Source organism: Pungitius pungitius, chromosome 8 (assembly GCF_949316345.1).
Source record: "Pungitius pungitius chromosome 8, fPunPun2.1, whole genome shotgun sequence".
In the NCBI taxonomy this organism is placed as follows: Eukaryota; Metazoa; Chordata; class Actinopteri; order Perciformes; family Gasterosteidae; genus Pungitius; species Pungitius pungitius.
In genome coordinates, this window is record NC_084907.1 from 1,736,153 (window position 1) to 1,763,323 (window position 27,171).

At 49.4% G+C, this 27,171-nt stretch overlaps 2 protein-coding genes across 2 annotated transcripts in view; both read left to right on the forward strand.

Moving 5' to 3' along the window:
- The first annotated feature begins 146 nt into the window (after positions 1–146).
- lrig2 (leucine-rich repeats and immunoglobulin-like domains 2) lies at positions 147–11,856 on the forward strand. Its single transcript, XM_037491162.2, has 18 exons — positions 147–809; positions 1,228–1,302; positions 1,887–2,021; positions 2,320–2,463; positions 2,637–2,780; positions 2,941–3,084; positions 3,303–3,446; positions 4,848–4,928; positions 5,184–5,255; positions 5,400–5,468; positions 6,759–6,922; positions 7,114–7,425; positions 7,548–7,829; positions 8,101–8,541; positions 8,879–9,031; positions 9,339–9,482; positions 9,670–9,927; positions 10,082–11,856. Exons 1-18 carry the CDS (start codon positions 622–624, stop codon positions 10,297–10,299), a joined length of 3,168 nt encoding a protein of 1,055 aa, XP_037347059.2. The 5' UTR covers positions 147–621; the 3' UTR covers positions 10,300–11,856.
- Positions 11,857–12,919: 1,063 nt separating this feature from the next.
- The window catches only part of LOC119229685 (membrane-associated guanylate kinase, WW and PDZ domain-containing protein 3), a 67,023-nt gene continuing 52,771 nt past the window's right edge, over positions 12,920–27,171 (forward strand). The window contains 1 exon segment of the mRNA XM_062564139.1: positions 12,920–13,906. Coding sequence (XP_062420123.1) covers positions 13,600–13,906 — 307 coding nt within the window. The 5' untranslated portion in view covers positions 12,920–13,599.

Sequence of the window (27,171 nt, forward strand, 5' to 3'; positions counted from 1 at the left end):
TGATAATTGATTATTTATTTTTCAAATACATTTTTAGCAATTGACCTCACGTATTTTAAATTTAAAAAACAACAACATTTATTAGACTTTTTTTTCCCAGGACATTCTTTCACCTACATATTCGTCCAATAGAATAACTGTAAACATGCTGGAAAAGGGGCGGGATCTAAGCCATCCTATGCCTCACAGTCAACGCGCCTTGTTGTGCTTTTGTAACCAAAAGATGGATAACATATTCTGGTTTTTTTTTGGGGGGGGGGGATAGCAATTTAGATGAATCGATATAATTGAACGCCATCCAAGCTGGGAGTTTAACCGCATTGAGGTGGCACAAGGCAGCGCTGCTCCGGGAGTATTTCCACCGTGGGGATTGGAGCGGAAGGAATTCCTGAAACCGGGGAAGAAAGCTGGGATGGCTCCTGCAAGTTGTGAAAAACATGTGTTTTACGGTTCCCGATCAGGCCATGGAGCTACACACTCGAAGTGTGTGCTCATTCAACTGATTTAAACACCAGGACGGATTCGATGTTGGCGGGATTTATCTATTGCAGTTAACGCGACTGTGTAGCCAGTTAGCCACGTAGCTAACGTTACGTAGCTTCCAGTGGGAAGAGGCTCAAAATGGCGGAGGGTTGGCCCGTTCCCTCGGCCCTCGTCTTCGTGCTGCTAAGTTTCAGCGCCCGGGCTCTGGAGTCTTGTCCTGCTCCGTGCTCGTGTTCGCCGTGGCAGGACGATGTCCGCGTCCTGGACTGCAACAGGAAAAGGCTGTCGACGGCTCCCGCGGAGCCGCCGCACGGGACGACCCAGGTGTAAGTACACAAACCGTTAGACCGCGAACGCATCACGGCCGGGGACGGGTCGCACCGTAACACCCCACGTTATCCCGTTCAGATGCACAACGTTATGTTAGTCCCCATTATAATAATGTGGGCATTAGTTGGACGTTTGATTAATTGAATTGAATGCACACTCGTTTTTCCAGTCATTTTTTTTGTCTTAACGTTACAACATAACAAATAAAACTAATGTAATCGAGCAGCATACAACCGTTTTTCAATATTATGACCATCATTCGTTGCCTGGCTGTTAATAGAATTTAGTGCTAGTAAACCGACAACCAAAGAGGAATATCAACAATTGTGAGGACATAGCTCTGAATTTCCCATGACCTATATAACATCTTAATTTCCTGTGCATTTTTTAACGTAATGTTTACTTTCCTTTCAGCACCATGAATCACAACGAACTGACCGTTATCCCCTTTCTTGGAGATGTGACCTCAAATCTCACGTCCCTGTCATTGTGAGTATGAGATCCCCATCAGGTGTTGCCACTACTCACATAAATACTCCCACGCCCCCTTGTGTGTCCTCATTCCTTTACTTGCTTCTGTTGGACTTTTTAAGCAATTATGTGTTACAATAAACACATGAAACACAACAAAAAAACTTCAATGTTTAAATCTTGTTCTGCCACATTGTGTTTTCTATAAGGCATTGATACTAAAACATCAGGTAATGTTTTTTTTTGTAACCCAACAGCCGATATGAGTCTTTCCTCATGTAGATCTTCCACATTTACATGTGATTACATCTGTGTGCACATCGCATGCTTCATATGAGCCAGTAGACGGCATTTCTAAAAGACATAACAACATGTCAGCCGTTGGGAAGAATTTCACACTTGCTATGTGGACAAGTTCTACTGCTATTTTGTGGATAAAATAAACTGCGTATGGGTCATGATGCTGCTGTCCATTTGGTATCTGCTAATACCCAAAGCGCAGGTATAGGTCCTGAGACTATAACATAAATTGAACTTTTGTGCATCCCTGCTCTATTATGAGTTTGAAAGCTAATGCCCGTCACATTTTGTGCATGATTCAGAGTCCACAATCGGATCTCCGAACTTTTGATGCATCAGCTGCAGCCGTACGTTTCCCTGGAGACACTGGACCTGTCATCCAACTCCATCTCAGAGCTCAGAGTTGGATCCTTCCCCTCCATGCAGCTGAAACATCTGTAAGTAAAGATTTTCTTTTCACCATTTGTTCATCAAAGATTGTATAATCTTAGAGTAGTAAGAGTAGGTCCAATGTAAGAATGAAGACGTAAAAGAGAGCTTACATGGGCCGAGGCTACACAATACTGCACATATACAGTATTTTAGTAATAGAAACCATTAAGGATGAAACGTAATGTTTACATACGCCAGTGTACATTGACATGGGAGAACACGCTGTGTTTATATAATGTGACCGTAGATGACATGACTCGTTCTTCACTCTGGCCCCAATGCTCCTTCCCTTCTATCTCAAAGGAATTTGAGCAATAACAAGATCAGCGTCCTGGAGCCCGGCTGCTTTGAAAACATCTCCAGCTCCCTGCTGGTGCTGAGGCTGAACAGGAACAGATTAGCTGTGCTGCCCTCGAAAGTCTTCAAACTTCCACAGCTCCAGTTCCTGTAAGTATGGCAGGATGTGCGTTTGGGGCCAAACCAAAATAATTTTGTCAGGAATCTTAATAGTTCGGCAGATAAATCTTTGCACCGCATTTGGTGTCAATCCAATGGCTGTAGTTTCTCTGGATATATAAACGCACCGGGTTGAAGGAAGCTGTTCTTGACTCTCATTGCAGTGAAATGAAGCGTAACAAGATCAAGATTGTGGACAGCCTGACATTCAAAGGGATGGACTCACTGAGGTCACTGAAGATGCAGAGGAATGGCATCACCAAGCTCATGGATGGAGCCTTTTTTGGTCTTAACAACATGGAAGAACTGTTAGTACGGCGTCGTAGATTCTTGTGATCTAAGTGATATTGAACAGCTGGTTCATTCATGTTGGATGAGGAGGACGAAACCTCCCAACTTGCTCTGTATTCTCCTGCATCTGTCAAAAGAATGAATGTAATTGTGTTTTCTTGTTCATCTGTGTCTCAGAGAGCTGGAGCACAACAACCTCACAGAGGTCAACAAAGGCTGGCTGTACGGACTGCGCATGCTGCGGGTCCTGTGGGTCAGCCAGAATGCCCTCGGCATCCTCCGGCCAGACGCCTGGGAGTTTTGCCAGAAGCTGGAGGAGCTGTGAGTGTGTGTGTGTGTGTGTGTGTGTGTTGGCTGAAATCCGTTCTGTGTGCTCACAGAACCGTGTGTTGTTTTGCTCCAGTGCTTTCTAAAACCTGGAGATGTTCCCGTGCAACCTTGCCGCTGGCGGATGTACATTTAATCTTTTAACAATTTTGTGATGATCTACTTGAGTGTGTGTGAGTTTGTAATAATCATCTGTGTTTGTTTTTGTGCAGAGACCTGTCCTTCAATCACCTGACCAGACTTGAGGAGACGGCCTTCGTGGGACTCGGTCTCCTGGACAGGCTGAACCTCGGAGAGAACTCCATCAGCCATCTGGGGGAAGGCGTTTTCAGTGGCCTGGCGAGCCTGCGCACCCTGTAAGTGCCACTCGGGGAAGTTTTTGGGAAATGGGCGTCAGCCATTTGATCGAACCCGGGTATCTAACAAAGCATAACCCTTCTGACATGTTCTTGGCTCTGTGCGTTCCCATGAAGGCTGCTTACTACAGAAGGTCTGTGTTTGCTTTACTCTTCATGTGTAGTTCTGGTCCTGTCTTTCATACATTTAGAGAAATGGCCGTAGAAACGTGTCTGCGTCCTGTAACGTAGTCTTTGTTGCGTTCCCATCCTGTTTTGACGTTAGTCTTGTGTTTTTAATCAAAGTGCAGAACGTGTTGTTTGCATAGAGTCCAGTTCTCTTGGTTTTGTATCCTCTGTCACGCGTTCACTGTTCGGCATCTTGTTGAAGCCAGAAGAATCTGCTGGAGGCTTCTGGTCCCTCGCAGGAGAAGCCACCATCCAGGGTTAAAGCAGTCTGAGCGTTATTCACCAGTGCAAGCACATGAAAACAGGATATTTGAGAAGGAAAGCACCCTTGGTTGTGGGTCCAAGTGAGCCAGGTACTGAATGTAAGGTTGTTGTAATATTGGTGTGTGAGAGAGTAAACTGGTCTTCACACTGAGCCAAGAGTTGGATCGAAGATTTGAGTTCTTACTACTTCACCAAGAAGGCATTCAATGAAACATATCTGACCTTAATGATACTCAATATTCACCATATTTACACTAAAGTCCTTCTACATTAATACACAAAATACATCAGTGTTCTAAGCCTTCTCCTTTCACACTTACCATTAACAATGTGGAAGTTTGCTGTGTTGATCCCTGTGAGAATTTGAGCGCCAACTAATTAGTACATTGAACGTTTGTATTGAGAATTGATGCGTCGTCAGACCATTATCAGCTGAAAACAATCAATACGCGCCCTTTGACCTGATCAAAATACGTCAAAAATCCTTAGCAAAGCCAACTGGAAAAATAAATAAGAGGAAAGCCAATAGTCTAAACTGGATGGACACGTGATTGACAGGTTCTGTGAGCCAATGCAACAACAGACCCAGGAGCTCAGGTGGAGAGTAATGGCCTAATTGAGCTACTGCATTGCCTTCATCACATATTCACCTGGGAGGTGAGGAAAGTTTGATGAAGTCACGAACACTTGTGCTCCAGCCCCAGCGCATCAACGAGGACATGGGGGGGGGGTTGGGTTCTTTCAGAGGTGGCCGAGCACGAGGAGAGAGAAACAAAGGATGCTGTTAAGCAGCCGGGGAACAAGAGGCTTCTCTGTGTTCCCATCAATGGTCCCCGAGCCAAACGCAGCCCGTCCGGGGGCCTCCGATTGTTGGTCTCAGTCACTGCCACCACATGTGGATCTCTTTAGGAGGAACATGGGATGTGTTGCTTTTTAAACGTCACTTTCTTGTTTTTGTTTTTTTTCCAGAGATATCCGCAATAATGAGATCTCCTGGGCCATCGAAGACTCCAACCGTCTGTTCAATGGGATGAAGAAGCTGAACACACTGTAAGGACACTCGGATCGTATGCACACGCACAGAGGCAGGGCTTATGATTTAATATGTGATTCAGACGTATAAAGCACCTTAAACGTTTCTGGCGAGAAAAACTTTGTAATAAAGTAATGCTTTAATTGAATTGGTTAATGCTTCATTTGTATTCCATTCAAAGGTCGCGGTGACGTCCCAATTTTGTTGTTGGAGTTTTTTTTTTTATTTTTTTTTTTTTACTGGACCTCACGTGGAATATTTTTGTCTTACAGAATCTTACAGCGGAACAAAATCAAATCGATCACGGAGAAAGCGTTTGAGGGCCTGGACGAGCTGGAGCACCTGTGAGTAACGAGGATCTCTTTTTATATTCATGAGGGAAATTCTTTAACCACCGTGCCGTCGTCTCTTGCCTCGTGAAATTGGATCGCGATGTGATCAAATCACCTCACGCGTGTGTCTAATCCATATTTCTGTCCCCTCCGCAGGGACCTCGGCAACAACAGCATCATGTCGATACACCCCGCGGCGTTGTCCCACATGAGGCTCAAAGCATTGTGAGTAGATGCTACGATCGATCTCACAGCTCCCATGAGCACATCTGGAAGCCGGCTTCCCCCCCCTCCCCGTCGATCGTTTCTGTGTGGCTTTTATTTGAAGGGAACGATTGAGGACACCGGGGGGGTTGAGAGTCGTGACAAGTTGTTGACTGTCTTTAAGCTTCAACTGTCAGCCGCTTCTGTTTGTTGCAGAGAGTTTTAATGGCGCTTTTGAGTAGTTGTTGCCTCATTAGGTCGGCTGCGTCCCCCCCCACCCGGTCCCTTTCTAGGCGCTTGATCAGCCCCACAGCTGTCAAAACTCAGGAAAGTGCAACGTGACAGGAGTCGTATCCTGTTATTAGTTAGTGGGCTGCTTTAATGGAATACAGCACTATTTGTTTGGCTCCAGGCACATTATGGTTACACCTTTTGTCATTTAGTTATTTTAATGTGTTTTAAAAGAAGAAGCCATTTCCCTGTCTTTATTAAGTAAATGTAAAGGTTGCTTTGTTTCTCTCCGGCTGGCTAGTTAGAAAATGAGATTGAGCCAATGTTTGGATTATTTGTGCTGGTTTTCAATAGCTGCGTATTGTTTGTTGCCTGATTGTATTTGTCACGTATTTCCTCAAAGACGAGGGGATTGTTTCTTGTGTCCATATGTTTTTTAAATATTGTTTTTGGAATGAATACATTTAAATAGAACATGAATATTGGCTGCAGAGGAGTCATCCTTCATGACTCCTTTTACAACCATGATAAAGCAGCACATTCCAGATCACCCCTTCTGTTCTTACCTTTCATGAAGGCAGCCATGCACATACACCGCCTGACTGTCTATCAGAGGGAACTCAAGTTCCCCCCCAAAGCATTTCCCTACAAGGAAACCCACCGCGCCAGCTTCCAGTAGCTCACCTCAGGCCGACTGACTGTGTATTTGGGGGAATCCACTCAAACCTTCTATTGAAAAACTGGTGTGAACAGTTTGGATGCTGGCAATTATTTTATATTTATAATATGATTGGGCATTTTATTAACTTGTCTTTGGCTTAATCAATAATCCTTACCTTTGGGTTCAGAGGAACAAGGTTATTGTTTCTCAACAATCTGTCACACGTCGCTCTGATATTCAGCGTAATAACAAAGATTATTATTTATCAAAATTAAACCTTAAGACAATTTGGCGTAAATGACCAATCCCGTTCCCACCCCCCGTAAATTCCTTTGTTCAGGGGGGGGGGGGGGTTTCACCTCATCTCTTCCTGTCAGTGACCACCTCACGCCTCCTCCGTCACCTCTCTGTGTCCCCAGCGTCCTGAACACCAGCAGCCTGCTGTGCGACTGCCACATGCAGTGGCTCGGGCCCTGGCTCGCCGCCGGCCGCTTCCAGGCGTCCGTGTCCGCCGCGTGTGCTCATCCCGCCGGCCTGCTGGGCCGCGACGTCCTGTCCGTCAGCCCGCAGCTCTTTGTCTGTGGTCAGTCCCGCCCTCTTTCTGTTTACCCTTTTTTTTTAAATGCCGTCTCCAGTCCGATCCCATGTGGGGAAACGTGGCGCTTTTAGCATGTTGCTCTTCCTGTATCGGCATAATCAGCGACTAATATCTTATATTTTGGAGGATTGAAAAAAACAACCTGCTTCAAGAGATGCGACACCTTGTGTCCACAGACGATTTCCCCAAACCTCGGATCACCGCTCACCCGGAGACGCACGTGGCGATGCGCGGGAACAACGTGACCCTGAGCTGCGTGGCGTCCAGCAGCAGCGATTCGCCGATGACCACGGCGTGGCGGAAGGACGGCGAGTTGCTGTACGAGGCCGAAGTGCAAAACTACGCCCAGTACCAGGAGGGAGAGCTGACCTACACCACTGTGCTGCACCTACTCAATGTCAACTTCACCGACGAGGGGCGCTACCAGTGTGTGGTCTCCAATCACTTTGGCTCCAACTACTCCAGCAGGGCGACGCTCACTGTGAACGGTGAGGGCGCCGTGGCCATCAGGGTGGATTTTCTCCTCGCACCATTGGATCTGTTCTCCCGTAACGCGATGCGTTGTTGTTGTTGTTTTTATTTTTATTTATTTATTCCCCCCCCCCCCCAGAGCTGCCGTCCTTTCTGAAGACTCCCATGGATCTGACGATCCGGAGCGGGGCCATGGCCCGGCTGGAGTGCGCCGCCGAAGGCCACCCGTCGCCCCAGATCGCCTGGCAGAAGGACGGCGGCACCGACTTCCCGGCCGCCCGGGAGCGCCGGATGCACGTGATGCCGGACGACGACATCTTCTTCATCGCCAAGGTGAAGGCGGAGGACATGGGGGTGTACAGCTGCACGGCTCAGAACGCGGCCGGCAGCCTGTCCGCGAACGCCACTCTCACCGTCCTGGGTGAGTCGACCCGCCTCGCCGCTTTACTGCTGGGGTTCAATCCGCTGAGTCACTCTAATCAGCCTCCTGACACATCCCTGTTTATTATTATTTTTTTCTTCTATTACTGTTCTAACTAACGATGATGTAATCCATGTCCGAGAAGAATACTTGAATTCTTGAAGTCAGTATGTGGGACAATGACACTCATGATCCCCCCCCCCACTCCGTTTGTGATCAAGGCACAAAAAAAGCCTCCCATAATAATCCTCACTGAATCTCCTCCTCCCAGAAACGCCGTTCTTCGTGCGCGAGCCTGAAGACAGGACGGTGGCGCGCGGCGAGACGGCCGTGCTGCAGTGCATCGCCGGGGGCAGCCCGGCCCCCCGGCTCAACTGGACCAAAGAAGACGGGCCCCTGCTGCTCACCGAGCGCCACTTCTTCGCCGCCGCCAACCAGCTGCTCATCGTCGTCGACGCCGGCCCCGCCGACGCCGGCAAGTACACGTGCGTCATGTCCAACACGCTGGGGACCAAGCGCGGCCACGTCTACTTGAGCGTCTCGCCGTCGCCCAGCTGCGACACGGCCGCGGCGTACGAGCAGGACGGCTGGACCACGGTGGGCATCGTGGTGATCGTGGTGGTGTGCTGCGTGGTCGGCACCTCGCTGGTCTGGGTCATCGTCATCTATCACATGCGCAGGAAGAGCGAGGACTACAGCATCAGCAACACAGGTCAGCAGCTCGGACCCGTGAGGAGCAAACGAGCCTCTTTGGGGTTTGTATTCGAACACGGTACCGGTACCCGTGCACCACAGGAAGAATAAATGTATCTTCTTTATTTTTTTGTCATTTGACGTTTTTTTTCTTCTGAAAATTTTATTTTGAAAATATATTTTCCAGGGGGGCTCTGTGTTAAGGAATGCCTTGAGGCTACTTGATGGTGTCGGATTACACCTTTCTTGACCTTATTTTTTTTGTCCACGCGGAGGATTAACAGAAAGCGGATGTTTAAAAATATGTGCGAAGTCAACGCGGGTAAACAACACAACGTGTCTCTTGGCGGTTCCAGATGAGCTGAACCTGCCGGCGGACATCCCCAGCTACCTGTCCTCTCAGGGCACCCTGTCCGAGCCTCAGGAAGGCTACAGCAACTCGGAGGCCGGCAGCCACCAGCAGCTCATGCCCCCCCTTTCTCACGGATACGTCCACAAGGGCACCGACGGTGAGTCCTCTTCCCTTGGATTCATCATGCATTTAGAAGTGGGGTTTTGCTGCATAACTCTGCAATCAGAACTCTCTGAGAAACCATCCATCAACTGCAAGTACAAAGGTTTTGATCACAGGAATCTGTTATTTCAACATCACCCCCCCCCCCCCCCCCGTACAAATCCCTTCTGACAATGACATACCGTTTATTTTAATAAATGTATTTTAAATTCAATCCGGCTCCTCTTTCTGGGTCTTTAATCTTCCAAAGCCCAGATCCTCTTTGCAAACGAGGTCACTGACTAATACCACCCGTGTTCCAGGTGTGTGTTACGGAGACACCGCCACCGAGGGGGAAACCGAGGGCGACGGCGTGCTGCACTGCGGCGTCGGCTCTCTGTTCACCGGCCGCAGCAGCTTCCACCCCGGGGAGCCCGGCAAGGGAACAGCTGGACCCCCCCCCACAGGTCGGCGTCTTCTCTCCTTTCTTCTGGCTCCGTTCAGTCTTCAATGACGACATCTCATGCCTTTCACCTCATAATAAAACACCATCAAATCAATATAATGCTAACTTGGGTTCAGATTAAAGAGCAAGAGACGAGGCTCGTCGCTCACCAGGATGCTTCTTCTTCTTCTTCTTCTTCTTCTGGCCAGGTGGCGATCCGGGTCCACTGGTCATCTGCTCCGACTGCTACGACAACGCCAACATCTACTCCCGCACGCGGGGGGAGTACTGCCCTTACGCCTACCTGGGGGAGGACGACTCGCTGGACGGGAGCCTGCCGGGCCCGGGGGAGCGCTTCGGCGAGCCGGCCCGGCGCGACGGCCGAGCGCTGGAGGGCCTCTTCGGCGGCGTGGACCCCTCCGACTTCCTCGGCCCGCACGCCAAACGGCCGGAGCGCGGCGCCGACGGTGAGGCTTGAAAGCGGGTTGTGGAGCTGACCTTCTATTCGCTGTTGCGATTTAACGAGAAGCAGCTTTTTAACTGAAAATGAAAAAACAGTTGCACGTGTTGAGAATTTCAACACGGAGTCGTCTAATTATCGCGTTTTACGGCCTTTTGCAGATTTCCTCTGCCGTCCCTTCTGGGCAGACGGGGACGCTGGACCCCACCGAGGGGCTTCGCAGCACCCGGCGAGGGCCCACAGGACGCCGCCTCTGACCTCCGACGGGGCGGAGCGGCAGAGCGAGGCGGAGGCGGAGACTTTCCCCGGCCGGTGCACGCGGGGCCACAGAAGTGCCTCCGATAGGACTAACCCTCAGGAGCATCCTGCCCCATCGTAGCCATCGCACTCCACCCACGTTCTGCCTCTGGTTCCCCTCTGCTGCCCCCCCCCCCACCCCCACTACCTCCAAAGAGACTCCTCACATTCTGCCAAAGATGCTCTCTTGTATGTTTACATTCCCCTTTTCTCTCGATGGAACTGGAGGAACGGACCAGTGATTTGATTGACACCTCCACCCCCTCCACTCGTCTTTGTTCTCTTTCCGGAGAAACGCTATGAATGTATGCTTCAGAGAGGGGGGGGGGGGGGGGCGGCGAGGCGCGGCGGCGGCGGCGGCGGCGTCTTCGCTAGCCCACCCTTCGTTTTTACGTCCTCGTGGTGAAGAGCACTTTGGGGGAGGAAGCGTGACATGTTGTGTTTTTTTTTTTTTTTTTTTGCACATGTGACATTCATGGTTTTTGCTGGTTATTAACGGTTGTCCACCTTTTTTCAAACAAGGATTCTCACTGACTGCTGCCCCCCTCTTATCATACCTTTAAAGGCACTTAATTTAACAGCGGTACATCCTATTATGCAGTGGTCGTGCTACTTTGAGGATTTATCTCAAAACCTTCCTGATCCTTCCACAGATATTGATTAAGCTTAAGTTTTCACTTGGGACTGTGACACGTTAGAATGTATTGTCTTATTTTGTATGTATGTGTACATGATGCTGGGGGTCTATCCCATGTCCTGGTAGTCCACTCACATGCTGCAGTTACTTTAAGCTTGTTCATGTTAAGTCCTTATTGACTCAGCGTCTGTCTCCTGATGATGATGAAGACCTCTTCTTCAGGCCAGGTGATTTTCCTCCCAACTGAAAGAGAGTAAGCAAACTGTTCTGTTCCCACATGTAGGCTCTTAAGTTCCTTTTTTGAGGATTTGAAAATGTAAATGCCTCTCCTCTAAAAGGCCTTTTGTCGCATTTGGTGCAACGAATTTTCCTTTCAAAGAACCTCTTGATTATTGCACTTGAAAGTTGTCTGTTTTGACTCTCAGAAAAGGCACTCGGTTCGATCTAATGCCTCCTAATAGCCGCAATACATCCAACCTTCACCAACGCTTATTTTATTTTTTTTTAATGGTTTCAAAGAGGCGTCGACTCCATTTTTTTTTTTTTTTTTTTTTTAATGCTCATTTTGGAGAATGTAGTTTGTGCACTTGTGAATTGACGGACGGCTTCGTTGTTCCAGACACCGGAGCATCAGTTAAAGTCAGAATGGTGGCCGTGGTGTCGCATAATTAACCCCCCCCCACCCGTCTCCGTGTGCTCTGGATGGAAGCGTTGTCTCAGCGCTACGTGCGCACACGAGTTGCAGATGAAAGCAGATTTTTGTTTTCACTGTTTCCTATTTTTTTTTTTTTTTTTTTGCCAACACAGCACAACAGAATGTGCGTCAGCATTGTGTTGATCCTCCTCCGTACCAAAGTTTAGCAGTAAATGCTGCTGCTTCCTTTTTTTTTTGGTGTGTTGTTGGACCTTTTGTGTACCTGTACATTCTGTAAAGCATGTCTGAAGAGCCTTTTTGTTACGTAGACCATTACTCTGACATTAAACATGGATTCTGATACCTCGGCTTGGATTGCGTCGTCGTCATGTATGTCATGTTTGAGCATACGTCATAATAGTTCATTCATTCATCAAGTAATGTCTCTTAGATTTCTGTGATGGGCTTAAAAAAAAGAGATGAGAGACAAAACCCTGGCAGGAGTGGATTTGGGTTGCATGTAATTCCGCGTGGAGGGGGGGGGGGGGGGTCTTAACCACAACACGATTTCTGGGCACGACACGGAGCGATTTGAAAGGCCAAGCCGTCGATAATCTGGACTTAGTTGTGTCAGGCCAGCACAAAGCCCGCTAATGTGGGCCTTAAAACAAACTCGGTCCATCGTCAGTCTTTACGTGAAGAAGAAGAAGAAAAAGAAAAGACCTCATTTTCAAAAGTCGCCTAATAAATACGGGCAGCAGAATGATGGCAGACGGGTTGAATCCTGCAGCTTGTTTTGGACTAATCATCCTCCGCGAGGGCCATGAATTATTCAGGCGGCGTTGCACAGCTCTGTATTTAACCACACCGCCTCATGCTTCACACCCCGAGAACATCTGCTTCACACCACGGGCCCGTCGGTACATGAGCGAGGTGTGGTTCATCGATGGGAGTTTCTCCCCCACCCCCCCGCACCTGACTCACGGATGACGTCACACACACGTGACCACTGAAGCGCCTTTAAGTATCCGAGACGTGGGCCGCAGTGCGTCGGTAGGTGGCGCCGTGGAGACGCGCGGCACTGACCTCGCTCACTGTGCACATGAAGCGCGTTAATGAGGCGCAGTTTGTTCCGCACGCTCATTGCGACGATTACACGCTGCGTGTGATTTGATTTCGTGTCACTTCTTCCGCGCGTTGTGCCTGGTCACGGATAAATAAAACACGCACATGCACGTTGCTTTTTAAACCAGGGACTAAAATGACAATTAATTATAGTGGACACTACTGGACTCGTGGTTCAATGCCACAGCGCGCCGGAGGATGGAGCCAGCGCGAGCGTCTCCAAATCTCCGCTTCTGCTGCCGCTGCGCAGCGTCAAAAACAAAAAAGGAGGGGTGGGGTGGGGGGGAGTTGTGAGGATAAGGGGGCGTTTCGGGAGCTTGGCAACGTCTCTCCTGGCGGAGCCAGGTGTGTCCAAACCTGCAGCGGACCAAACGCTCGCAGATGTCTCCGGGCTCAGTAGTCACCGCGCGGCCGGATGTCAGGAGGCACTCCTCGTTGCCGCACGACGTCTCGGGCGGCAGTCACTCCGCGATCCGCCGGCTGAGGGAGATACTCTCTGTTTACATTTAGTTTGGACCCCCACCACCCCCCCTCCTCCTCCCCTGCTCTCCCCTCCACACACACACACACACACACACACACCCAGACCCGGGGACGGAGCGGCGCGTTGGAGAGAGGGACACCTGAATCGGTCCTCTTGAAGCCATCTCGCCGCTTTTTTTTTTTGTTGCTTTTTTTTGGGGGGGGGGGAGCGGGGAGCGCGCGCGCTCGGATTTATCGCAGCCCGGGCGGCTGTGCGCGCACAAACCCGTAGGATGACGCACCTCCGCGGCGGATTCCCGGGGTAAAAATCGGGCTCCTACATGTCATGGATATGAAACCCCCCCCAGCAGCAGCAGCAGCAGCAGCAGCAGGTCGAGAGAACCACACGGGAGGTTCAATCAGGCCGCGTCTCTCCGTCTAACGACACCGAGCCGAGGTGCCCACTTTGATCGCTAGCCGCACGCGCAGGAGGAGCAGGAGCAGCAGGAGCAGGAGGAGCAGCCATGTCCAGGACGCTGAAGAAGAAGAAACACTGGTCCGGCAAAGTGGTGGAGTGCGCGGTGTCATGGGGGAACCTGGGGGACTTCGGCACCGTGGTGGAGGTTCTCGGAGGAGCCGAGCTGGGGCAGTTCCCCTACCTGGGCCAGATGAAGCTGGACGTGCTGGTGTGTCACGTGGGGAAGCTGCCCTACTACGGAGACGTCCTGCTGGAGGTGAACGGGACGCCCGTCAGTGGACTTACAAACCGGGACACCCTGGCAGTCATCCGCCACTTTCGGGAGCCGGTTCGCTTGAAGACGGTGAAACCAGGTGCGTCCCCCTTCTTTTCTCCCCCCCCCCCCCCCCCCCCCCACCCTATTGGTGCCATTCCGTGCCATCATCAAACTCTGATGACATGTAAATGATCACAGGTCAAAGGTCTCCCTGTTATGTTACACAAACCTGTGTTTCTGTGAACCTTCCACCGTCTCCAAACAACCTGATGGGACACGTCCCCTCCCCCCCCCCCCCCCCCCCCTCCCCCTCTTTCTCAGGGAGATGGACGAGTCATAATGGTGAAAATGGCATGTAGCCCAGTTGGAGCCGGCTAAGTGCACTCAAATGCATAGAAATAAGGCCTAATTACATCCTCCATTATTAAGTCTGGAGCCGCTCCCCATCGGCCCCAGGAGCCGGAGTGGTTCGGCTGCACTCGACCCCCCCGTGGTCCGCGTCCCATCCAACGTCCCCCCCCCCCCCCCCTCCCAACAAAGAGCTTTAATGGCTGGGCTGGTTCTGGTCCGTGCTAAGGTAGCTCAGGTTAAGGGTTTTCTCTGAGGAGATGTGTGTGTGTGTGTGTGTGTGTGTGAGAGGGGGGGCTGTGTTTGTATGCTGGGGATGGGAGGCCTCAGCAACCACGGAGCGTGTACAAAATGAAAAGGTCACGGCAGCAGCAGCTGAGTCCGGGATACGTGATGACCAGCAGCGCCGAGTCAGTATCACACACGCTTGGCTATAAATGTTATTGATTTTCACCTCTTCTGTAAGCAAACAAGATGTAAAAGGCTTGCCTACGATTCCTGTACATTAAAGTGTGTGTGTGTGTGTGTGTGTGTGTGTGTGTGCGTGTGTGTGTGTGTTTCCCCAGAGCTCCTAACACCACCCTCTCTGCCCCACTAACCAAGGATGATTAATGAAGGGCACAGAGGGAGAGATGGGCTTAGCTTAACCCCCGCCTCCCCCCCCTTTAGAGCTCCTTATGGGGAGGCAAACATTCCTCCCCCGTCACTCTGCTGTCTGTTCCCGACGTCAAAGTTCTGCTTCCGTCGCGCGTCATGTTTCATGCGGCGTGGATCGGCGCCACAGCGCTCCGCCCCCGCCTCACAAATGCCCCGCGGCGCCCGAATACAGATGGGGTTGTTACGTTGTGTGATGACATACCCAGTGTGTGTGTGTGTGTGTGTGTGTGCGCGTTCCTGTGCAGTAGCCTCATGTATAATTCACACCTCTTGCATAATTGAGTTGGCGAGTGGATTTTGGAGGCGGTGGGCCTGGAGGATCAGCTGTTAGCAGGAGGCCCGGGAACGGCCCGTGACATGACGGGCTCTCTGGGTCTGCCAGATGTTCGCGGAGGCCTCCGCAGCCAGTCGAGAACATCCGCTGTGGTTGAATCGTCTGGTTTTGGGTGTTGATGATGTTTGATTTGGCCGTGAAGTAAAACAGATCGCAGGTTTTTTTTTTTTAATGCAAGATGTCATTTTATCTTCAATCGTTATGTCGGCAGAACACATTTTCTTCTGTTTTGTATTTACCTTTTTGAGCTTTTACGGCCAAATTGCCAAATTACTGAGTTTGTATTGGGGGCGGTGCAATAATTCAATATGTAAATTCAAAATCTTTCAATGGAATGATAACACGATGAAATGGTACATTGTGAATTGAGGAGTGTTAAATGATAACAAACACACACACTCAAATTCCTGATGCGTTTGTGGACGTTTCTTCTGATTGATGACATCTTGTTGCTCACACGTCCTCTCGTGCCTTCTGGTACCTCCGGGGGTCCCGCCAATAGAGAAGAATGCCGAGTGACACGCGGCCCTAAGCCGCCGTATCGAGCAGCAATGGCGTGCGTGGGTTAATCACATTAATGCACCTCTCATATCAGGAAGTGCCTCTCAATGGAATCATCCACTCGACAGGCGATGCTTTGTCACTGCAGAGAGATTTGTCGTCTGTTGCTAAATAAAAAAAAAAGGGGAAGGGGGAGGGAAGCGGCCACGGAGAGCCCGGTCATATAACAGGTCAGATGGAGCAGGAGGAGAGCACGTAGTGATTCCACATTAAGGTTTTTTTTTCATTTTTTTTCCCAGTGAATTTAAGGTTATTAATAAGAACTGTGGCGGCATGTGGAATGATTGACTCGGTGCTTCCTGCAGCCTGGCTTTGGGCCGTGTGTTTGATTCGAATGGCGCCGTGTAAGTTGGTCTACAACCGTCCTGGCGATGGAACATGGAGGCTGTGCCTCCGCTGTACGAGGAAGAGCTTCGACTCCAAACCGTACGGGCGTTTCAGCCCATTAGCTGCAGGTCATTAGCTGACCGTTTCTTCGAGCACGCTGCAGGTTTTTTTTTTTTTGGAACACTGCGTCTTTCCCACCGAACCACCTCGGGCCTCTCCCAACACAAAGCTACACACGTTTGATCGTCTTAGAGGCTGAACTCCACCCGCCGGAACGCGTTGAACATGTTGAAGTGTCCTCGCGCCCTTTGCTCTCAACCCTGCGTCATTTAACGGCTGTGTTTGTCCCCACGTTTAGCAGGAACGTCTTCAAACCACTGTCCTTTAGGGACACAGTGGTGTCCTCTGCGGACTGCGTGCAACACACTGAATGAAACGCTTTTAATGAATCGAATCTTTTGATTAAAGCAGATACGTTGTTGGAGATGGAAGCTTAGCCTAGCAGCTAGCTTAGCCTAGCAGCTAGCTTAGCATCAGTGCTTTAAGTGGTCCATGGCCGTCTGCACAGGTGTGTTTCGTTTTACTTCCAAAGCGAAAAGCTCTCTCCATCTCGATGTAACTACGTCAAAATATTGCGTTGATCTCGAACCACATCAAACGCGTGGATTAACGCGTTTATGTTGACAGCCCTACGGTTTTTATCCGACAGTTTTTGATACTCGATCACAAGCCGCTCCCCCCCCCCCCGGTTCCCGGGGTTTGTTTGTGCCGCACAGGGTGACGGCGTGAGTGCAAGTCTGTTCCTACAGCAACAGAGCATGACAATTAGCAATTAGCGTCTTTCCGTCCCTGGGTATTCCTCCGTGCCGCCCCCCCGTTCGCCGTGCACGAACGCGTGAGGCCCGAGAGTCAAAAATAGATTTGTGATGTTAGGCCCACAGATGCCATGAAACCGGCCATGCATATTTTTGTAGGTAGTTAAATAAAAGCAACGTCTAGGAAGCTTAAATGTGTGCGTCGTTGGGAATGAATTCCACAAAACGCCGGATTCAAAGCCCAGCGTTCAGGGATGGAGAGAAAATGCTGAAAATAGTTTAAACTATTAAGAAAATTTTCTCCCGCTTTACATTCTAATTGGTGGAAGGGAGGCCACGCGTGTGTCCGTCCTTCTCTCGTGGCCACGGCAGGCTTTTCGTGTCCGTTCGGCCTCTCTCTATATCGTCCCACAGAGCATTTTGTTGATGTACGGCTCGTTTGTCCTCCGTGACTCCCGTCAAGCATCTCCTGTGTGCGCCCGAGGCCGCTGTCAGACCTGCAGTGCTACTGCCTTAATACACACACATACACACACACACACAGAGTTAACCATATGGCGTGCTGCCTTACCTTTGAATACCCCTACGGATCACCGGGGCGTTTGGAGGAGAGCAAGGATTTTAGTTTTTTCTTCATATGATTCAGTGCAGCAGTAATGTGACTACAAAACAAACCAGCGTAAAGTTGCTCCCAACCCAAAGTCCTCCATCATTTATTTATACTAGAGCTGGATACTGTGTGTGTGTGTGTGTGTGTGTGTCAGAGATAACTGCTGATATTGGAGCAAAGTGGCAGGTTACATTCACACAGCATAGCAGGACTCCTCCCGGTCCCCGGTGCACTCACGGTGTCATTACCCCCCCCCGACCCCCCCTTCTTAAATCACCATTACTCCCCCCTCAAATCGCTGTGCCGCCGCTCCAGCAGCACCTGCCAGGAGCTCACCGGAAGCGGCGCTGATTCATGAGCGCGTTTTGTTGGGATTGCCGTGCAGATGTGAGCTGGATGTGTGCAGATGTGAGCTGGATGTGTGCAGATGTGAGCTGGATGTGTGCAGATGTACGTCAGTCAGAACCACGATCCTTCGTTTGATTTTTCGGGGGCACTTCCAAACAAATTGTGAATCGCGTTTCCGTGATGAGAATGAACTCGTCCCCTCAGTTCGTCACAGCCGATTTCCGCTAAAGAGCGAGACAAGGAACGGGTGGTAGAACCGAGCGTGATTGGCTTCATCCTGCAAACAACAACAACAGGAAAAAAAAACAGTGCTTGCAGAACTTGAAGGAAATCCTCCATGTCATTTGTCCTAAGGCCACCTATGGAAAGAAGTGTTTTTAGCAAGGAGAAATGAAAGGAGACAAGGCGAAGGCCTCCACAGCAGCACGAGGACTCGACGCCTGTGAGGCATCAGTTGAGGGCACATCACCCACAGCACCCAGCAGGGTGTGGTGACCACAGTGTTTAATGAGCTGTGTGTGTGTGTGTCTGTGCAGCAGCATTAGCGAGGCTCCTCGGCTGCATCTCTTGCGTAAGAGACTTTCCCCTCTAATTGCATTGGCTTCGGCTCGCAGTAGTAGTTTTCTGCTTTTCTGGTTCTGGGGGATTTCAGCTTCCCTTTCAGTCGCTGTTCCAATTAAAGACCATGTTGGTGTCTTAAATGCCTGTTAGTGCTATTGTTGCGATAAAATGACCAATTTCAATCCCGTCCCAGTGAATGTGGATTTGTTAAATCGCATGTTTTCTTTCTGCACGTCTGCCTTTTAGTAGAAGTCGAAGGACATTTTGAGCTCGCTGCTGACACATGAGCAGCAATAACCGTGGAAAGGGGTTGTCTGGGCTTTGACCTGCTGATGGTATTGCCTTCGTCCGGGAGCCACTTCACCCCGGCTTTATCTTCAATGAGGTGCTGGAAGACCAGGAGAACACACACACACATACACACACACACACAGTGAGCTATGTGTGCAGAGACTACATGGTTCAGCTTGAATAGAAATAAATCACATCCCCAATCACTGCATGAACTGAGAGGTTTACACCACCAAAAATAGTAAAACGTATACAGACTAAAAACCTACAGTCATAGACCACCCGACCGCGATGTCATATAATCATCACAGTTGGGGACGGATGTCAGAAGTCATTTCTTCACACAAGTGTTGTAGGCCATACATTTAGAGCAGTGGTAGCATGAACAAATGGATTAAGTCTTTATCTCCTGGAAACTACAGAAATCCCTTAATATGTAATCGACAAAAATAGGATCTGAACGGATCTTAAGGAACTTTAAAATATAAAAATCCCCAAAAGATCTCACAATGTGATACAAGTCTTTTCCTTCTGCTTCTCTCCTGAGTGCATCAGTCACATCTGTATATGTGAAGCTGAATTGGGGGAGTGTGTGTGTGTGTGTGTGTGTGTGGGGCCGTCTTTTGGTCAAACGTCATCCCGGTCAGCGTCTGAGGGGACATCGGAGGGGACATCGGAGGGGACGTCTCTCCTCGGTCCGCTGGCATGAAGGATGCGGCAGCGGCGGTGGCGTCTCGGCCAACCACGGCTGCGTTCAGGCGACTGCACACTCGACCAGCTTGTTACCCCCCCCCCCCCCTCACTCCCCCCCCAACACACACATTCCTGTGCTCCAGATGTGCATTGTATCTGGTGTCGGGTCACCTCTAGACAGCTCACAGTTAATGGGCCTTGACATCTGAATTAGCGTGCTCTTTCAAAGGGTGATTAGCAGGCAGCATAGGATTCTGAGGGGGGAGGTGGGGGGGTTCGTAGGCAGACACAAACAGGCGGAGGCAATGGGCCGGTGAAGATGTGGGGGGGGGGGTCTGCCTCCCTGTGGTTCGATGATGGGAGGCTTGCCAATAATCCAGCTCATCATGAAGTGGTCACGGTGTGGTTCTGCAGATGACAGAGGGAGGGGTGGAGGCGGGCGGAGCGCGGGGGGGGGATTCGGCCACTGTCATCATTAGCTGATTTCGCAGCGTGAAAACGGTGCTGCCCCCACAAAGCAGAGCCCCCCCCTCCCCCCCCCCCCCCGTCAGTGCTTCTTGTTATCATTCCGTGTGCTCGTGGCGGCGGGGGAGCGGCTGGCTTTCTCTCCGCCGCATGCTGCGGGCGCGTCGCTGAATGCCAATGAAGACGTCAGGGTCGAGGCGGGATGGGCGGGGGCCCGGATTGGGGGGGGGGGGGGGGTGTATGTGGAGCCCTCTGAACCAGGTGAGGAGCGCCTCGCGTCGTGGTCATCTCGGCGCCCTCTCCTGTGATTCTCTGTCACGTGGGAGATAATCCGAGTGCGTTCTGTCCTACTGTGACTTTGCCCCCCCCCCCCCCCCCCGTAACCCACTGCCCCAGAAAGGGGGGCCGTTAGATGAGACTGGTTGGGTTCTGGTTCAGAATGACGGTGAAGCGAGCCCTTCTGATGTGCTGCTCCTCCTCTCCTCCCTTCTGCTCTCATCATCTCCTCTCTCTCCTCCATCTTTTGTCCTTGTATCATATTCTCCTTCTTTCTTCTTTTCCACCCCCCCCCCCCCCCCTTTCTTTTTTTGTCCCATTTAATATCGGGCTCTCCAGGCTGGTTGATAAAATATGAGATTTCCCTTCCTTCCCACTGCAGCATGGGATATTTGCCCTTTTCTGTTGTGGATGCATGTGATGTTTTATTCAAGCCCTCTTTACATCAGCGCTGTTTGATATTTGCAGCTTTTATTAATCTCCACTCGTTTGTTCATCAGATGACGTATTCATTCATTTTCTGATGAGCAAACAAAGCATCACTGGAGATCGTACTATAAGACCTAATAATTCGTCTACCTCGTATCACGAGTTGCCTCTTGGCGTCTCCTTTCGTCACGGAGGTGACTCAGGACTTGTTAGTGTGAAATAAATTGAGGGCCCGTGAGTTCTCTTGGACACACACACACACACACACACACACACACACACACACACATCACTTTCCCAGCATGCACATTGTTCTCCACATGACGCAGATGTTGCTGGCAGTGGGCCGTCTGATGACTGGACGCAGAAGTCCCAGTTAGCCACTGAACTGATGTGATTACAGAACGCTTCACACAGGCGTCCCGTCGGGGGTGAGGGTGGGGCGGGGGGGGGACTACGAGATGATTGCGCCGCGGTCGTGACTGTGCTAACTACTTTTGTGTAACACGCGGTGAGATGTTCTGAACCGCAGCGCCTCCCAAAGGGGTTCGTTCCCCTGAGAGGAATCACTGCCTCACTCGATTTAAAAGGATAATGGATAATAATAAGATACGATCTTGGACTTGTTGCCGCTGCTCGTGACATGGAATTAATCTTCTATTGATGCTATTATGAATCCATTTATTGTCGTGTATGGTCACTATTTTCCTCCTCGTGACATGTGTGGTTATTCGGTGATGCCATAATGCTGAGAAGGTGATCAAATGGGAATCTATTCTCATATTGGTCTTTTTTTCTAGTGCCTCAAGACTCCTGTTAAACAAATTCTCCCCTCTCTGTTTTTGCAGTTTTTAGGGTTAAGGTCATTTCCCTGCAGTCCATTTAAAAACTGCAATTAATTTCTTATGTGTAAAACATGCTTTATCAGCTCATTATGATGATGATGAGCTGATTGGAAAAAAAAAGGTTTTTCTACTCTGAATACACTGAATTATCTTTAAACAACAATTATAAGGAAGTATATAATGCAATACATCTTAAAGTGTAAAGAGGGAGACAGATGGGTTGTTGCTTCATCAAAAGCAAAACCAGTGACGCCTTCATTAGATGTGACGGCTCTCTCATAGCGTTTAAGCTTTAAACACAATGAATTGTAGGACTCTATCTGGAGCTCCACCTTTCTGACTAATTCAGGCTCTACCCCCAAAGTGGCCTTTATAAATAAAGACATAGCCGTGAGAAAGCCTGCGCATGTCCTCAGACGTCAGACCTGCCCCAGCAAGGAAGACGAGGAGCCTCTTCAAAGATGAAGAGTGGCCGACATCGAGCCTTTGTTGATGCCAACAAACTCCCTTAATCAAGTGAAGCAGCTTTAAAAAAAAAGGGAAACTGCAGTATTTGTTTGTTTCCGTTTCGAGACGGAACTTAAAAGCAAACAATACAAGTTTGTTCCCGAGGTAGAAACCTGCTAAAGCCTTTGATAAAGTTGTCATGGAGTGGATTAAAAGAGCAGACAGTCGTCAATTAAATCCACTCTGACAGAAGATGTGAGCTCTGTACGTCTTTGATGAATCCGCACTTCAAATAAATAGATACGTATCAAATGAATGCGCTCACACAAGCGGCTGAGCCAGATCCATTGGCTCCACCTGTGTTCTGTTCTTCTGGTCCGGGCCTCGTGCCGTCTGTGGGAGGGTCAGGGGTCAGGGGCCAGGGGCCAGGGGCCAGGGGCCAGGGCCCGTTTGTGCTGCGGAGGAATTAAATGGCTTCCGACCGCCGCGTTCATTCATCAGAGCAACGAAGGGTCGAGTTATACGAACATGCAACATAGACAGAAGTAACAGGGTCTTAAACCTCTCTACTGCGACGTTCTCTTCAGTGAAACCGAGCGGGATTTAAATCAAATCTCTCGCATTTGATTGGACGGCAGAGAAGTGGGTGTGATTCGAATGTAGCATGACACAGGTAACAGGTAACCGTGATAGTGTTTGTTATCATTTATTTGAGCACGCATCATATTTAGATTTACTAATAGTTAAAAAACTATTCGATTTTGATATAAAATACAAATTGTTAAAAATAAGCTCATAGTTACTACAATCAATAATGATAATTCATTTGTTAATAAATCAGAAAATTTGCAAAATGCAACAATTGGCTGTCATCATACCATTTTTACTTCTACAAAGGCTACATATTTACATATTTGAGCCTAGTAGTCATCTACCATCTCGACAGAGGAGTCTGGTTTCGCTCGGCTTTGGCGCTTCAGGTCAGGTGATGAAGTGCGGCATCATGGTCTCTCCTCTGAACCATCACAGACTCACACACTTTGTGTTTTTACCCCCCTGTCTGCACGGGCCGAGCAGCCCCGCCATCGGCTTTAACCCGAACACGAACCTACGATACGTACCAGCAAATGGCAGGCTCACACACACACACACACACACACACACACACACACACACACACACACACACACACGAGGTGAAGATGACTCTTACTTTGAAATCAGTATCTGCGTGTCACATTAGCGGCATTAATGCTGTTTTGGTGGATTGTGGCTTTCTGCAGGTCGACTATTTGAACAAAAAGAACAGGCCACAGGTACACGAATACGGAGGCCAGTGGAGTCTTCTAGAAGTTAATTTAAAATATGGAATAAAAGGATGATGACTGTGACATTTTTGTCTCCTTTGAATTGCACACAATGGATGTCCTTACTCATGCGCCCGTTGTTTGGTGTCTTTCATTTTCAATAATGCATGTGATTACTTAGGGTACATTTTCAAACATTATTAAAGGGAAATAGAATCTGGCCGGCGAGTGAATTACAAATTACAGACTCCACTCTGTTGTATTTTACACTCCGCGCGATATCCAATTAACGAGGAAGAATGAGCTGGAAAGCTCATATTGTTTCCAAAAAAAACACACACACACACACACACACACACACACAGCGGCAGTCTAGCTTGAAGAGCCCCGCCGTCTGTACTCTGAGTGTCGTTCTCACAAAATGTACTTAAAATGACGTTTTTGTTTTCTGTTGCGCCTGAAGAAGAAATTAATCCGCAAACTCGCTTAGTTTGTGTGAACGTGTCAGAAGATGGAGAGTAAATACTGATAGAAATCCCCGCTTGGCGTCCATATTTTCTGCGGGGAATCCCTGATCCGTTCAGAAGGCTGGATCGTGTCGGCGGGGGGGAAGGATGCCGGGTCGGGGGGGGGGGGATGCACGTGGATCAGGGATTCTCTGTCGCTCCCGTCCACCCAGAAACAAACATGGCTCCGCCTGAGTAGACTCGATGACCTGCCAATCAAAATTCTTTTAATTTGATTTCTTAGTTTCACTCAGGAGGAGAATGTGAACGTATGCGGTTCAGTTTAATTTAACAGCAGAAACTCTGTTAAATGCACTTTGAAGGAGACGATTCCACAGTTTGAAATGTGCACTATTGAGGGGATTTGTAGGAGTCTGGGGAAGGATAAAGTATTATTACATTAAGATGAAGAAGCGCTTCATTCAAAATCAAGACCACCATGTTTTTGTTTTATTGTTTTGTCTTCTTGTTCTTTTCCTGAATTGCACGTATATACACTCACCTGCCACTTTATTAGGTACCCCATGCTAGTAACGGGTTGGACCCCCTTTTGCCTTCAGAACTGCCTCAATTCTTCGTGGCATAGATTCAACAAGGTGCTGGAAGCATTCCTCAGGGAGTTTGGTCCATATTGACATGATGGCATCACACAGTTGCCGCAGATTTGTCGGCTGCACATCCATGATGCGAATCTCCCGTTCCACCACATCCCAAAGATGCTCTATTGGATTGAGATCTGGTGATTGTGGAGGCCATTTGAGTACAGCGAACTCATTGTCATGTTCAAGAAACCAGTCTGAGATGATTCCAGCTTTATGACATGGCGCATTATCCTGCAGAAAGTAGCCATCAGAAGTTGGGTACATTGTGGTCATAAAGGGATGGACATGGTCAGCAACAATACTCAGGTAGGCTGTGGCGTTGCAACGATGCTCAATTGGTACCAAGGGGCCCAAAGAGTGCCAAGAAAATATTCCCCACACCATGACACCACCACCACCAGCCTGAACCGTTGATACAAGGCAGGATGGATCCATGCTTTCATGTTGTAGACGTGAAATTCTGACCCTACCATCCGAATGTCGCAGCAGAAATCGAGACTCATCAGACCAGGCAACGTTTTTCCAATCTTCTATTGTCCAATTTCGATGAGCTTGTGCAAATTGTAGCCTCAGTTTCCTGTTCTTAGCTGAAAGGAGTGGCACCCGGTGTGGTCTTCTGCTGCTGTAGCCCATCTGCCTCAAAGTTTGACGTACTGTGCGTTCAGAGATGCTCTTATGCCCACCTTGGTTGTAACGGGTGGTTATTTGAGTCACTGTTGCCCTTCTATCAGCTCGAACCAGTCTGGCCATTCTCCTCTGACCTCTGGCATCAACAAGGCATTTCCGCCCACAGAACTGCCGCTCACTGGATGTTTTTTCTTTTTCGGACCATTCTCTGTAAACCCTAGAGATGGTTGTGCGTGAAAATCCCAGTAGATTAGCAGTTTCTGAAATACTCAGACCAGCCCTTCTGGCACCAACAATCATGCCACGTTCAAAGTCACTCAAATCACCTTTCTTCCCCATACTGATGCTCGGTTTGAACTGCAGGAGATTGTCTTGACAATGTCTACATGCCTAAATGCACTGAGTTGCCGCCATGTGATTGGCTGCTTAGAAATTAAGTGTTAACGAGCAGTTGGACAGGTGTACCTAATAAAGTGGCCGGTGAGTGTATTTGACAATGAGTCACAAGTTACCTGTTAGGACATGGATGAGCCCCCCCCCCGCCCTCCAGGATGGCAGCTCCGACCTGACACAACACATGACCCACAATGCCGAGGACGGCGTTAGCCCTCGGTTATAACTCTGATGTTCACATGGGGGGGGTGTATTCAGCCAGATGTGAATATGTCAAGGCAGCCATGCTATTCACACTGTGAGGCTCAAAGTTTAGGGATAAAAGGCCTTTGTAGCTGAAGCCTGGATTTCATTTTCCAGCAGAGCTGCTTCCCTCTTTTTTTTGCTCCTTTCACGTCGTCTCCGGCTCTAATGGGAAGAATCCCAGCATCCTGTTATCACTACCTGCTTCCACTTCACACCATGGAGGGGGGGGGGGGGGGGGGGGGAAATGTACGCTCATGTATGATTTATAGCTCAGATGAAATGCTACAGCGTGAGACCATGAAACCAACGAGGTTTTAGGGATCTGCTCGTTGGAGGAGCAGAACTTGTGTTTTGACATTTTCAGGTTGACCGTAAAGTGCCGCCGTTGCTTTGTGGAGCTTCAGCGCTTTGTTCATGCTGGAGATGACAGACCCCCCCCCCCCCCCCCCCCCCCTCCCTAACGTCCTCCCCACAGATGGCACGCCAGATGATCGTATATATAAACCGGCGCAGGGAAAGCTCATGGAAAGCTGTGACGTAAGCGATGTCTGCGTGACCCATAAGCCACGTACCGGACGCTGTGAGGATGAAGCAGCAAACACCGAGTGCTTTGAATTGATTTAGCAAACATGTTTTTCTCCATATTTCATTTTTGAAAAAAATATTTAGACGCTTTAAAAGCCTCCAGACTTGCTTTAAAAGTACCATTTAAAGCCACAATTTGGAACTTTAATAATCATTTTGTCTTTGCTCAAGTAGGCGAGACGTTAGAAGGTTCCTCTGTCTCCTTTTAGTCATAATTGTCGGTTCCACCAGAATCCAAAAAAAACAACCAATCAGAGATGGGAAGTCTAATATCTGCTTATCAAGATTCTGACAAACTGTCAAACAAGGAGGCTCTGATCAAATATCCATTGTGTGCATTGTGCATCTCTCGCCTTCTTTTCTTCTTCTTCTCAAACCCATTTTATTGCATGTTTAGCTTCAGAATGAAAGAGTTTACTCCCAGCAGTAATTAGTTTATGCTCGACTTAGGTTTAGGGACTTAGGTTTGGTTTATGAGCGAAAACAAAAAAAAAAGTAATTGGGTTATTTAACTCCCACAAGGGCCTTTACACTGTAAATCAAGGATGGTCTTGTTATTTAAAGGAAAGGCCCGAAGCTTTCGGGGGACTCGAACCCCGCCTCCGCCTGGGCCCGGGCCTCAGGAAGGCCCACGTGGTACCTTCACCTCAAACGGACACCTGCATGTCAAAATGCTATCGAAAGTCACCGGGCTCGCCTGACAGCGGCTTCCAAGGTCAAAACCGTTTTGGTCACGTGAGCCCGTCAACTGCTCCTTATTTTAGAAACTCTTTGTCCACGACCGCCGGCCCGTCGCACCGGCAACCCGCTTCGGAAACCATTAAGCTCGGCACCAGGGACCGGGTAAGACATCTTGGATAATTAGTCCGGTGCTCCGGTTTCCATGGCAACAGTATTTGCTCTGTGAAACGCAGCTAATGTCGACCCCCCCCCCCCCCCCCCCCCTCTCTCCCCCGATTGCGGCATCGCGGAGGGTTTCACGCGTGACCCCTGGACCCCCCCCACGCCATCAGCCATCAGCTCGCACGCAATAGCTCCGCCCCCTCCACCCGGGCCTTTACGGGCCGGAGTATTTCTATTATCGGGCGCT